Below are 15,052 nucleotides of genomic sequence, written 5' to 3'. Positions count from 1 at the left end.
ATCCACAGTAGATAACTTATTCTTGAAATGAATAATACCAATGACTTAATTGTAGCTGATGGCATTTTTCTTGTGAAAATATTTTCCCAGGTTATCTCCAGCTTTGTAAATACAGTCAGATATTTCCCAAGTATACAGGGAAATATGCAAAACTAATTGGTGTTTCAGTAGAATTTCTTCAAGTCTCTCAACAGTTAATTTTTGATTCATAAGACATCTTAACCCAAGTTTAGTATGATCAGGTCACTGCTTGATAAGTCAGAGCAGAAATTGTGGGGTTTCTGTGCCAGAGTATAGATAAATTTTCAAAAGGAGTGACATCTTATGCAAAAGTTGGTGCAAGAAATGTTAATTCTGGTGAGAGTGTCGGGAACATTGATGCTCTTCCTAGTGAATCTGTTTCTTCCTTGTGCAACAAGATGCTAGGAGTCTGAGAGAATGCAAATGCAGACAGCAGGCAAAGTCCATATCTCAGCAGTCCTTAGAAAATTAGGATTAGCCTGCACGTAGAATTAAATAAAGGATTCTTCAGGTCACTAGAATGAAGAAATAAGCACTTTATATCGGCATTATTTTGAAATTTGTGTGTTTTTTGTTTAGGGGTTTAAGTTTGCATTTTTCTCTGATTTTGTTCTCTTCTGAAAAGAACCTTGCCATTTGTTAGGATCTGACATAGTCACCGTCATTTAAAAATAATAAGCAGTTAGGATTAACTGCATTTTAATTATGGAAGAGAATTCAAAAGAATAGCATATGTTGTTACATTCCCCCTTGCTAAAATTTAAGCCATTAGACCCTAGACTTGAAAGTAATGGATGTTAGTTACTGTAGCAATAACTAACAACATTGATTTTCTATAATGTTGTAAACAAATATGTGTCAAAGATAGTTTGTAAAAGTCTGTGTGAAACTCATAGCATGTTAGAATATGGAGCAGGGGCAAACATTGTTCAGTGAAAGCATTCCAGTGGTATTGGACCAATCATGCTACCCCACTGATACCTTGTTAAAAAGTAGAGATTTGGAGATCAGGGGAATGCATAGAAGATTTCGATGCTACTGTCTCATGCAGCTCTTTTATAATGTATAGAATCCAGAATCTAGCTCTGTGGCGACATCTCCAATGAAGTTAAGCCAAGATGATCAGATGCACACTCCACCAGGAAAGGTGATCACTCTTGCACGTAGCCCTGGCTGTGTTCGAAATGCTGCAGCAGTTCGATGTAACAAAACAGTTACTCCCACTGCTACTTCAGGTTAGTGACTGACCGATGAGTCCAAGGAATGGTGATTTATCTGAACCCTAAGCGTATACAATGATGTGCTACTATGTAAAATCTTTGCTATTATCTGTTCCGCTCAGCATAGGTTTGTTTTCCTTAAATATAGTCATATTGTGTTGTGTAACTATTCATTCGAAGACCTGCAGAGATCAAAGATAATTACTTTTATTGGTGCCAACTCTTTTTCTGCTATACTTGGTAGCTTTTGAACTGCATAGACTTTATTGAACAACAAATTTTTATCTCCTCTTGACCTCACCCTGGTTATGATGACTGGGTTGGTGTTGGCGCAATTTGCCTACTCATGTGTCAATTGACTGAGAGGATGTATTGCTAAGTTTTGTGTGCCTTTGTTACTAGTGAATGAATTCCATACGTAAATTCTATCCACTGAGTTGCTCAGAAATACAACAATTACTGAAATTCAAAATACTGAAAACGTCTTTATTTAAAAATACTACATCATTGTCTTTCCAGCATGTAAGCAAACTTTCCAGCATGACGTTTTGATGTGATGAAACTGTCAAGTGGAAGATTTTTGTTTCCAGAGTTATATAGATTCGAAAACCTGTGAAGTGTATATTGGAAAAAAGGATGTGATAATGGAGGTTATTAACAATTCATGAAAGCTTTCACCTACTACATCTTGTCTTGAGTCATGTACTATTAAATTGAAACAAAGATAACCAAAAACAACATCTTTATAATTGAATATAGTGGTAATGGCAAATCATCAGTGTCATTTATCACAAATATACTGGACACATTTGGCAAAATATTTTGAACACAGAACAGTACAGCACAGGAACAAGCATTTCAGCCCACTGTATCTATGTTGACCATGATACCATCCAAAACTAATCCCATCTGTAGAATGTGCTGAACAACTTAGTACAGTTTCTTTAGCAACACCTCCTAAACATGCAGTCTTGATCTAAAAGGACAAGAGCAGCAGGCACGTGAAAACGCTATCAGCACCAAGCTCCTTTTGAAGCCCCACAGCATTTTGACTTGGACTTGCATCAGCATTGTCAGACCACCTTGGTCTTGTACCACACTGGATCAAGAAGGCAGCCAACTAGTGCTGCCTTTTCAAAGGAAACCAAAAGAAAGCAATATATGGATAGGCACCTAATCTTAGCCTTGCTAATAATGAGTGAGCTTTCTCATTTGTGAGCTTGAAGCAATTTTTCAGTTTTAAAATGCATGTCTGATAAAAATAAAGTTGCATGCAGAATTATATTGACATTTTAATCTCCATGGTGTTCATCCCTAAATTTTCTGATCACCACCATTGTAAGTTTATCTTCTGAAAATTGAATATTTTGTAGGGCTGGGACACTCTCATTTCTGAGGAGATCCTTGCTTTGTATTCACTCCTTGCTCTTTTGTATTTCTGTCAAGATCTTTTAGAGCAATCTGGCTACCGTTTAACAGACTTGATAGTTATTAAAGTTGTCACAAAGAATGTTTTGATGTCTCTGATTTTAGCCAATAAGTTTCAGAAATACTCTTGCATGTAGGTTGCAAGTTCGTTCCCCAATCTGTGTAATAGTTGAATTTAATGGCAGTAAGTTACAGTTGACCTCCACATCTCTGGATCATGGAAGGGAAAACGGACTGAAATTCAGTTCCTCAGCGGTTATTTAGAATAAAATTTTAAGCATTGTGTTGTTCTGATAATGTTGGTAGTTTTGCCACAATTGCCGATCAAAATTTAGTGAATGTTATGACATTGCTATAAATAGTGATTAATCAAATTACAGTAGTTCCTCCCTTACCCGCTGGATGAAAATGAAATGTACATTCCAATATGTACCATGGAAGCCTGAAACCGCAGAGAGGAGCGAACCCATCCATTTGAATTGAAAATTAACCTTCCCGGCAGTCCCCGGTACCTGGTTCCGGGAGGTTCCCTATAATATGTTCTGGCTGTGGTAAACCGCGGGTAACTGAAACCGCAGAAAACGATTCTGCGGATATGGGCATCACCCTGTATTTTGTCCATCAATTCCTGATCCTAACAGAAATGCTCCAACCTCCAGCCACTGACTTTAAGCATTCTTTAAAAGTAATAAAATGTAAACCTTGTCCAAAGACAATGAACATTGCTCAATTCCTGACTTTTCACAGCCATCGTTATTGGCTCAGAGCCATCATACAGAAGCATATTCAAAAAAAGAAAGAAATTGGACATCATCAGAAAGAAAGTTATTAGTCCAAAAGTTTGGGTTAAAGCAGTGCCTTAAAAGAAAGAGGGAGTACATGAGATGAGAGTGGGGCTGGCAGTGCTTAAATGTCAGACCAAGGAAATCCAAGTGATTCATGAATTGGCTGCCAGTGTATTGTGAATGAAGAAATACAGTAAATGTCAGAGTCAGATGCACAAAGTTTGGATGAAGAACTGGAGGTTATGGGGCTGGAGGAGGTTATAGAGATAAGCCATGAAGTGGTTAAATTATCAGAATTTTAAATTGAGGGTGCTGGGAGCCAAATTAGGTCAACAGTTGTACTTCTGGTCCCCTGGGCCAGATGGGATTTATCCTAGGATTTTCTGGAAGCCAGGTAGGAGATTGCAGAACCTTTGGCTTTGATCTTTATGTTGTCATTGTCTACAAAAATAGTGCCAGAAGACTGGAGGATAGCAAATGTTGTCCCCTTGTTCAAGAAGGGGAGGAGAGGCAACCTTGGTAATTATAGACCAGTGAGCCTTACTTCGGTTGTGGGTAAAGTGTTGGAAAGGATCATAAGAGAGAGGATTTATAATCATCTAGAAAGGAATAATTTGATTAAGGATAGTCAACACTTTGTGAAGGGTAGGTCAAGCCTCACAAACCTTATTGAGTTCTTTGAGAAGGTGACCAAACAAGAGGATGAGGGTAAAACGGGTTGATGTATATGGATTTCAGTAAGGCGTTTGATGAGGTTCCCCATGGTACACTATTGCAGAGAATTTGGAGGTATGGGATTGAGGGTGATTTGGCAGTTTGGATCAGAAATTGGCTAGCTGAAAGAATATAGAGGGTAGTAGTTGATGGGAAATGTTCATCTTGGAGTTCAGTTACTAGTGGCGTCCGCAAGGATCTGTTTCGGACCACTGCTGTTTGTAGTTTTTATAAATGATCTGGACGAGGGCATAGAAGGCTAGGTTAAGAAATTTGCAGATGACACTGAGGTCAGTGGAGTTGTGGATAGTGCCAAAGGATGATGTAGGTTACAGAGGGGCATAGATAAGGTGCAGTCCTGGGCTGAGAGGTGGCAAATGGAGTTCAATGTGGAAAAGTGAGATGATTCATTTCAGAAGGAGTAACAGGAGTACAGAGTAGTGCAGATGAACAGAGCGATCTCAGTGTCCATGTACGTTGATCCCTGAAAGTTGCCACCCAGGTCGATAGGGCTGTTAAGAAAGTGTACGGTGTGTTAGGTTTATTAGTAGAGGGATTGAGTTTCAGAGCCATGAAGTCATGCTGCAGCTGTACAAAACTCTGGTGCGGCTGCATTTGGAGTATTGCGTACAGTTCTGGTCACCGCATTATACGAAGGATGTGAAAGCTTTGGAAAGGGTTCAGAGGAGATGTACTAGGATGTTGCCTGGTATGGAGTGTAGGTCTCATGAGGAAAGTTTGAGGGACTTGAGGCTGTTTCGTTAGAGAGAAGGTTGAGAGGTGACTTAATTGAGATGTATAAGATGATCAGAGGATTGGATAGGATGGGCAGTGACAGCCTTTTTCCTTGGATGGTGATGGCTAGCATGAGGGGGTATAGCTTTAATTTGAGGGATCATAGATACAGGACAGGTTTCAGAGGTAATTTCTTTACTCAGTAGTAAGGGCATGGAACGCTCTGCCTGTAACAGTAGTAAACTTGCCAACCGTACAGTGCAGCACAGGCCCTTCGGCTCTCGTGTTGCGCCAATCTGTGAGACCAATAGTGTTGTTGAGATGGGCTTCAGATTGGTTTCACAGGTTGGAGCAACATCGAGAGCACTGTAATGTTCAATGTTCTCTGTTTTGTTCCCTGATGCAGATACTGATTACTGAGTCCTTGCATTGTAAAGTTTTATCGATCTCCCTTCACATGATTTCAGATCAAGATAATCTGAAAGTACCTGTTCTGATGTAAAATTATCATGATCTGAAATGTTAACTGCTTTTCTCTCCAGATACTGCCCAAATTGCTGGGTGTTTCCAGCATTTGATCTTTTCTTTACAACATGCTAACTGCATTACGAATGCTGAAAGCACACAGCTTGAAGAGGAAAGTGTATACTTGGATGTCAAATGAGAACTAAAATGTTTGCACATATTAAATATTTTTAATCATTTAATTATTTTCAGGAATGCGTAATGTACAGAAGACGTTGGTGGTGCCATGTTCATCTGGTAGCTCAGGAAGTTCAAGTAATGATGCAGATAGTGGGGTTTTTGCTGTTCCTACAATTTTACCGCCCAACAGTAGGCATAACAAAATATATTCGCCCAGCAAAGAGACTGACTTGACCTTCAGGCAGCGATTGGATTCTTTCAGTGTGAGTTGAAACTTCTTCTGTAAATGTGACTGGAGAAGAGAACATGTGCACTTTTTACTGTGGTTGATAATAATAGCGCTGTGCGTTAATACATGGGATGCAATCATTTGCCAGTTTGACTGAGTCAAAATCTTTGAATTCCCTCCCTAACAACTGTATTCCTTTTTCTACACCCATGGAGTGTAGTGGTTAAAGTAGGTGGCTCACCACTAACTTCTCCAGGGCAATCAGGTAGTGGATTGACAAAAAATGCTGCCTTTACAAGCAATTCACATATGCCAACACAGCTAAAATGAAAGCATATAATTCTGCTGATTACTACTGCACTCTCAAATCCGTAGCGATTACCAGAGACCTAGGTTAATGCTGTAAAGACATCAGTTAAATTTAAATTTAATTATTAAATCTGGAATGTAAAGCAAGTCATTGATAGTTGTAAAGCCCATATGGTTCACTGAAGACCTTGTCTGGTCTGGCCTACATGCGAATCCAGAAAATGCAAAACAAAATGTAACTCACGGCAGAAAAATCCTAACTTAAGCTTCAGCTGTTATAAAATAACCCGAATACTAATTTATGAAAAACCACCTTGACGTTGATAAGAGGTTAATAAGCAGGTGTAGTAAATAATTAGGAAAGCTAATAGAATGTTACTTCATATTGCAAGGGGAATTGAATATGTGAATTGGGAGGTTATGTTTCTGTAATACAGGACATTGATCAGGCCATATCTGGAGTACTGTGTATAATATTGGCTTCCTTATTGAAGGAAGAATGTAAATGCGTTGACGTAATTCAGAGAATACCTGTAATGGGTGGGTTGGCTTAAGAGGAAATGTTGGATAGGTTAGGCTGGTGTTTACAAGACCAGAAGGTGACATGATTGAAATATGTGAGATCCTAAGTGGCCTTTATGTGGAATAAATATTTCTTTTGTGGTAGAATCTTGAACTAGAGGTCGTGGTTTAAATGCAAGGGGTCAGTCATTTAACACAGATGAGGACAAGCCTTTTTTTTTCTCAAAGATTTCTCAAGGGAGTCCTTGGAACTCTCTTACTGGAGGTGTTGGAAGCAAAGTCTTTTGAATGTTTGTAACATAGAGCTAGGTAGGTAGATTCTTAATGAGCAAAGGAGCGAAAGGTTATCAGGTGTGAACAGGAGTGTGGAGTACTCCTATCCGCCCTAGTCTCATTGAATGATTTGAACGGCTGAGTGGCCTGCTTCTCTCCTTGTTTGTATGCATACGTTCATTATTGTAAACAGTATCAAATGAGAATAACAAGGCTGTGATTTTCTTTTCGAGGCAGTGCAGTACACCAAACTATTTTCATTTTGAGTCAGTGTACAGTAATTTCAACCTAAAGGATAGCTGTTTGACATATGAAATTCTTTGTCCAACTTTGTCCATGACTTGGAAAAATGTTTCTTCTCTTTAATTCCTCATCAAAAAGCAAGATTGGATCTGGTGAAGAAATATCCAGAGTAGTTGATAAGAATTTGCTATTCATTACCCTTCTCAAAAACTTTAGACACTACTTCTAATAGATTGCACCTGCCCTCAATTCTGTACAATTGAAATAATTTCACCATATATTTTGTAAATGTGTGGATTGCAAATGGTTTGCATTTGTCTGTATGTTTTCTTGATGCAATTTGTGCATGAATGGTGAGGTCAATGCTAGAAATAAATCCTCCTTCATAGGATATTTATCTTAATTTTGCTGGGTGATAAGCTACAGTTAGAAACAAACTGTAGTTAATTCTTTAGGGACGTGAATATTTTCACCGAACTGGTCATTTATCTCGTTGCTGTCACTATGGTATTCTTTCCTATGCAAACTGGAATTTGGCACGCTTAACCTACATAATTACAGTGAATAAATTTCCACTGTAGGTCATTGCTTATAAAATGTTTCGACACACCTTGAACAGAAGGTACTGTATTATTAAATGTTATTTTCTCTATCATAATGTCAATCTCTCAAGGTTGTCCAAATACCAAAGGCCAGAATTCATTCCTGTATCAACTATTGCTTGTAGAATTAACTGTAAAACTGATTTAAGAGTTGAATGAGTTTAAATTTTCACAAACCCAGCTCCAACAATAGCCCACATTGCCTTGAGCTAGTTTTCAAACTAGCTCAAGAAAACCTTAACTAGATGATTTATTAGTGATTGTGGTGCCCATCAGTAGGCCTATGAACCTGGCTCTCTGATCACATCTGTTGCTATTTCAGAGGCCACCAGACATTTACTTACCCAAACAAAGGAAGTTACGAAATAATCGCCCACGCAAGCCGCTAGTGGTTCAGGTAAATGTTATTTAAATGTGTTTGTGAGCTAAACTTTTGAGCTCTTATGTTCTTTACAGCACAAATGTGTTTGTTGAATTTGGAATATTGTTCAATGTTGTATCCAACTTGATTTATGTATTCTGTGCAAATGTGTATTGCTTCCATTTTATTTTACATGTTATGGCAATAAATCCACAAATTTGTATTTCTAACTGTTATAAATAGGGACCTAGAGTAAAAGTCTGTACTTGTGTCACGTCAAATGTTTTGTCATCTTGATTTAGCTAGTAGCATGCTTGCTTCAGGGTCAAATAGATTGTTTGTTTGTTGAATTGTCAAATACGATATAGAAGGAGAGCTGTCTACCAGTGTGCTGGCCTACTTGGAACCAACTCTACCAAATTAGTGGCTCATTTCATTACCTTGCATTGAAAATGAGTGCTGTGTAACAGCTGCTGCGATAACTACCCTCACTGTCCAACTGGGGAAGGCAAGTGGACTGTTGATCTTTATTTCAAAGAGAATGTGGTATTAAAATAGGAAGGTCTTGTAAAACTATTCAAGGCACTAGTTATTAATGTAAACAGTTTTGGCCTCCTCATCTAAAGGGAAGTGGCTTTGGAGATGATCCAGCGAATGTTCACTAGGTTGATTCTGAATATAGAGGGAGTTTTGTTTAGTGCAGAGCTTGATTTTGTACTCAGTTTAGAAGAATGAGAGGAGCCCTTATTGAAACATACAAGATTCTTAGGGAGCTGGACAGGAAAGATGTGGAGAAGTTGCTTCTTCTTGTGGGAGAATCTAGGACTAGAGGGCATAATCTCAAAGTAAGGGTTGCCTATTTAAAACAGATGAAGAATATTTATGTGGAATGCTTTACTGTAGAAGGCTGTTGAGGGTAGGTCATTAAGTATATTTGAGACTAAGAAACCAAGATTTTTAACCAGAAAAAGAATCAAGAGTTATATGGCTAAGGCAGGGAAACGGGGTTAAGGATTATTAGCTCGGCCATGATTTTGTTGAATGGCAGTGCAGACTCAATAGACTGGCCTACTTCTAATGTCTTATGGTCTTATGATCGAATATTTGTACGGGCGAATAATTTTATTATAAGATGTACAAGAGGATGTTTTGAAATTACATGCTAGATGTAAATTTTAATTAAAATTACTGAGATTGAAGTAGAGATGAAAAAAGACCATCTCCCCTGTTCCTATTTTACTGAGACAGCTCTACATGCATATGCTATCTTAAATGGGTATTGAGAATAAATGGCATATTGGTTCAGTTGTTTGAGTTGTTTATTCTATTGAGTTGTTTTCAATGTCTCAGCAAGGAATTGCAGAATGGAAGAATCTCTCACCTATTTTTGCAGTAGCTTGATGTGCTCTGAGCTGGAGATTGAAGACCAGATTGTCTGCATTTTGGTTACAGTGGGTCTATGGACAAGGCAGGCAAGTAAGGTTTAAAGAATAATGGGCAATTGGATGAGGACAGGTGAATGGGAGGCAAATTTTGGAAGATCGAGGGGTAATCTGATTGAAGTCTTCAAGGTATCAACAAGAAATGATTGGGTTGGAGATACTAGAATTAGGGGGCATTGTCAAAATAATTAGGGCCAGAGCATTTGTGAGAAATGTTAGGAAGCGTTCCTACACACACGCACAGGGTGGTAGATGTTTGCAACTGTCTTGCACAAATTGCAGTTGATGCTAGATCAGTGGTAAATTTTAAATTTACCAGAGGCAGGTATGTGGACTTGGGCACAGATTAGCCATGATCTGAAATGGCAGAATAGGCTTGAGGGCTGAATGATCTACTCCTCTGTTCCATGCTCAGAATTGCATTTATTGGATTTATTTTTCTATTCCTGCCATATTTTGGTATGTTTTACTTGGGCAAACATTGAGCTGTAGAAATGTGAACTGAGATCCCAAACGATGGGGAAGTTTAAAATTCATTTTAGTACACCAAATATTTATTAATTAACATTTATCATCTAGTTGAGAATATTTAATGTTTTTGTTCTATGCATATTTTAAGAAAGAATAAAATATAGATTTAATATAAATATTAAATACCATTCTATTCAAATTGAAATTTGTGTTCATTTCTTGCTGAGTAAAGCATTCTTCTTTTTCTAATCTTTTTACAGCGAACTCTGTTACCACGGCCAACTGGAAATTCCTCTCAGCATGTTTGTTCCTTTTCCATCTTGTCCAATTCTGCCACAGGTATTTGTAATCACTTGAACAGATCACAGATCAACAGAATAACATAAAAGTAAATGTGGGATGTGTGGCAGGTCAGGCAGCATATGTAGAGAGAAAACCAGAGTCAATAAGCTGGACTGTCATGGCCCCAGGATGCTGCTTTTTGAGAGGTGTTTGAAGGCTTTGGAGGGTGGTGATGTCAACTAGGAAATAGTGGGGAGCCATACAAATGGTATACTGGCACATTCTGGCCACCAGGTACACATTCCCACAGGCAGACTGACAAGCAGATTAACTGATTGCACAGATCATTGCTCCATTTACATAATGGACACCTGAATGAAGCAATTCTGCTAGCAGTGGAGACTCCTCATGCCAGAATCAAACTCTGCAGTGGCTTGCATTGAGAGGTGACTTCGCTGTATAAGCTCTATTCCCCCGAGGGTATTCTTCTTGACTCTAATGAGCCATTCGGAATGGTTATGCCTTCAATCTGACGGCGTTCCTGCTTCTCCATTCTAATAGATTTATGGCCCCTTCAATGGTGCCTCCATTTTGAATCGTCCTCAAAGTCACTTACCTATCGTTCTATTGGAAGCCTGTTTGCTGACCTTAGTGCACCATTCGGAGGTACCTCCGGGATGTCACTGTGCTGCTGGCAAGTGCCTGCTCAGGTGCCCTCTTTCGTTGAGATGTTGGAATCCTGAAGACAGCAGAAGCATCCAGCTCAGGTTTTCAGATCAATGGCCTTGCATCAGAATGGAGGCAGTTAGAGATATGATAAGCTTAAGCAGGTAAGAGATAGGGTGAGGAGAAGACAGAACTAAGAATAAAAGAAAAGATCCAGAAAAAGGTAGGAGGCAGATGGTATTGAATGACAAGCGAGTGCAAGATAAGTTCAATGGTATTAGGACAAGTAAAAACAAACTATTCAAACAGAAACAATGAAGGTAAATATTATAAACAAGAGAAATGGAAACCCCACCAGACAGAAGAACAGACCTCAAAGCTGGGCATTTATCTAAAAGAGAAATTATAGTCATAGTGTTTTTATGGGATGGGAAAGGACTTTTCTGCCCATTGAGTCCAACCAGTCATCAAACGTTAATCTATTCTGATCAAAATTTCCAGTATTTGGCCTGTAACCTGTATGTTGTGGCATTTCAAATGCTCAGCTTTCTGGTTATATGTCCCTCTTCGAATGGGACAAGATTTCTCCCTACCTATACCCCTCATAACTTTGTACACGTCAGTCAACATTCTCTGCTCTGAAGAAAACAACCCCAGTCTATTCAATCTTTCTTTGTAGCGGAATTGCTTTAGCTCAGAAAACATGTTGGTGACAACATCTCATTCGCACCATCTCCAGTGTAGCCATACCCTTCCTTTAGAGTGGCAATCAGAACTGCACACAGCAGTGCAACTGTGGCTTAACTAACATTATATACATCTCCATCATAAGCTGCCCCTTGTTCTTGTATTCAGTACCTTGATTAATAAAAGCAAGTGTCCCACATGCTTCTTTAGTTACTTTATCTATCTGTCCTGTTGCCTTCAAGGATCCAAACACACCAAAGTCCCTCTGATCCTCTACTTCCTAGAGTCTTACTATTCAACGTGTACACCCTTGCCTTGTTAGTCTTCCCAAAATGCATTACCTCACACTTTACATGGTTAAATTCCACTTGTTACTGTTCAGACCAGGAGACTAGCCCTTCTACACCATCCTGTATTGTAGAATGTCTGTGGTGCAGAAAGAGGCCATTTAGCTTATCAAGTCTGCATCAACCCTTCAAAGAGCGTCCCACTGAAACCCAGCATTCCACACTATCTCCATAGCCCCACATTTACAATGATTAATCCATGTAACCTGCATATTCCTGGATATTACATGGCAATTCAGTATTGCCAATCCACCTAACCTGAACTTGTTTGGGCTATGGGTGGAACTCGCCTATGATGCATTTCTACAGCTTTTACCTTGGTTGTTAAAAAAAACCTAATTGCCTTAAAGTGGTTTCATTTAAAGTCACACTTTTCAGCAGCGCAACTACAATGTTAAGTGTCGGCATGGACGTGTTCGACCAAAGGAGCTGTTTCCATGCTGTACATCTCTATGACTATTTGGTTTCTCATCCTCAATGCCTCTAATTTTAAAATTTCATCCCCGCTCATCCTATACTCTCAGGTGAGACCTGTGTGCTTTTGTTTTTTTTTTTAGGTACAGGTTCTTTCCGTCCTCTTCAGTCATCACTTTCCAAAGCATCTCTAGCTCGTCCTATTGTTCCAAAAGCCATTCCAGCATCTACTAGCCAGCTCTCTAGTAAGTTGCAATTGTTACAAAAGTTAATTTTCAAAAGAACTCCAAATGTAGCATTTTGAATTTTATATGTTATCAATCTTTTAATTTTCTTGTAAGTCCTCTTGATTTATAGATTGTGAAAAGCCGCAGCCAATCTTTTAATTAAGAAGATCTAAGGGCTAGCTGCAAAATTTTTAAAATTAATGCTATGGGTTGTCATAGTTCAATGAACATCATGCTCAATTGCATGTTATTACCTTTGTAATTTAGTGAACATAATTATCAGATTCTTTATTGCAGAAATGTTAATATTATCCCTCTACATTTTGTGATAGCAAAGATCAATTTTGTTTTGTTTACTAGCCATTATTCTGTGGCTCTGTATGTGTTCATTTGTTTGTTATAAGACCATTTTTGTTATGCATCTCACCTTCATTGCGAAAACTTTGTCCTTGTTATAGCTTTACTGGCCAATTCTGTATTTCCTAGCCCATTCTACTCCTGTTTAATTGAATTATAACTTTGTAATGATTTATCAACATTATTGTCTGTTAACAATACTTTATGGAAGCTTTTTCTGAGGTTTCACCTATGCAGATTTAGTTTTTGGAACATGCTGTACATTTCTGAACTATTATACTGAAGTGTACTTGTAGATTTCGGAATTGTGTCAGATGCTTATTTAATATATATATATATCAAAAACAAATATGATGTAATTGGAGTGCATTCATCAAACAGTGTTCATTTTGTGTCAGGTGCAATCGATATGGCAGCTAAAACAGCCGGCATAATTCCAGGCAGCCCCATCCAGACACTTGATTCAGAAAGGCCACAAGATTTGACTACTTTGTCAACAGAAGGGATTTCCATAGTAACCTCAGACCAAGAATTATCCTCAGTCCAAGAGAATGGAAGCAACACAGAAACAACTGTGACAACTGTGAGTGTCATTGGCTGTCAACATTTAGTGTTCTGTAAGCTGTGTCTATGTGCTATTCCTTCTGAATATTGTATTGCAAGCTTTAGATATTTTTCTGAGCTACGTTCTATGTCCACAGTATGCTTGTAATGAATATAGTTTTTCAGAGTAGTTTTACTAATTGGCTCGGGCTAGTGAGAGTTTAATGTCTGTTTCACTAATGGCTGATATAAGCAGCCAAAACACGCTGATGATATTGTATATCTAATCAGTAGCACCACAGAGTAGCATCATGAGGGAAGGAGCTTTTCAGCGTATGCTGCCAAATGACTAATTCTTCTTCGATGTTGGAGAAATTATCAAAATGGTAGAACGTTCATAGCAAGCTTTCTTATAATTGAAAACAATAACTGATAAATGAGAGTCAATAGCTTATGTCTGCAATGCACAATAGCTTCCATTTGCAGTGATAAATGCATCATTTTGAAGGTTTAAGTGACCTAAAAAGAATCCTATAAAATTGTAGAAGTACTCTATTTTATAAGGTTCTCATTTTAATAATGAGGTGTGGCACGCTATAGGCCTATACCTGAAAATCTGATTAGTGTCTTCAGATCTAGTTGGGCGGCACAGTGGCACAGTGGTTAGCACTGCTGCCTCGCAGCAGTAGAGACCCGGGTTCAATTCCCGACTCAGGCGACTGACTGTGTGGAGTTTGCACGTTCTCCCCGTGTCTGCGTGGGTTTCCTCCGGGTGCTCCGGTTTCCTCCCACAGTCCAAAGATGTGCAGGGTCAGGTGTGGCCATACTAAATTGCCCGTAGTGTTAGGTAAGGGGTAAATGTAGGGGTATGGGTGGGTTTCGCTTCGGCGGGTCGGTGTGGACTTGTTGGGCCGAAGGGCCTGTTTCCACACTGTAATCTAATCTAATCTAATCTAATCTCTCCTGCCAGGCACAGACACAATGGGCTGAATTGCTGCCTCCTGTGTTGTAAATGTCTGCTTTGATGAGATATTCCTTGACCCCCTCGATTTCTGCTGCCTTCCCACTAGTCTCCAGATGTTAACCTCCTCTTGAGCAGGAGTAGGCCGCCCACAGGAAGGAAACAGGGTCAGCTTTAAAGAAGCAATGATGAGAGTGGCACCCAGCTGTTTTATTATTTGAATGAATAAGTCTCTTCAACCGATGAGCTGTTCATCTACAGAAGTCGGCTCTCAAAGAACAATCACATACAAGTTTATTGACTGATTGTGAAAGTTACCCTCACTGTTACAAGCTGAAATGAAGCAAACTCAACATTCTTGTGTAATTAAGTGGATGGAACCCAAAGTTTCACTGTTTTTTTAACTTTTATTCTATGTAAGATGTTTAAACCAAAATAAAGAACAAAACTCAAATGGCATTTGAACTACCATGAGCAGCTGTGAAATCCATCAGAATTTTGCTTGAAAGTATTGCTTTTTAAACCCTGCTTTTATTCAGGTGTTTAGCCCGGAACATGCTTTTGATTG

At 38.8% G+C, this 15,052-nt stretch overlaps 1 protein-coding gene across 3 annotated transcripts in view; it reads left to right on the top strand.

Annotated features, from left to right (window-relative positions):
- Nucleotides 1-15,052, top strand: part of cramp1 (cramped chromatin regulator homolog 1) — a 60,660-nt gene that overhangs the window by 30,943 nt on the left and 14,665 nt on the right. For all 3 annotated transcript variants that reach the window (XM_043712047.1, XM_043712049.1, XM_043712048.1), the window contains exons 11-16: nucleotides 1,091-1,256; nucleotides 5,621-5,811; nucleotides 8,049-8,123; nucleotides 10,261-10,339; nucleotides 12,540-12,641; nucleotides 13,379-13,563. In XM_043712047.1, the coding sequence (XP_043567982.1) occupies nucleotides 1,091-1,256; nucleotides 5,621-5,811; nucleotides 8,049-8,123; nucleotides 10,261-10,339; nucleotides 12,540-12,641; nucleotides 13,379-13,563 (798 nt within the window). The remainder of the gene's footprint in view (nucleotides 1-1,090; nucleotides 1,257-5,620; nucleotides 5,812-8,048; nucleotides 8,124-10,260; nucleotides 10,340-12,539; nucleotides 12,642-13,378; nucleotides 13,564-15,052) is intronic.

Source organism: Chiloscyllium plagiosum, chromosome 21 (assembly GCF_004010195.1).
Source record: "Chiloscyllium plagiosum isolate BGI_BamShark_2017 chromosome 21, ASM401019v2, whole genome shotgun sequence".
Classification (NCBI taxonomy): domain Eukaryota; kingdom Metazoa; phylum Chordata; class Chondrichthyes; order Orectolobiformes; family Hemiscylliidae; genus Chiloscyllium; species Chiloscyllium plagiosum.
This window is presented reverse-complemented; position numbering and strand designations above follow the sequence as displayed.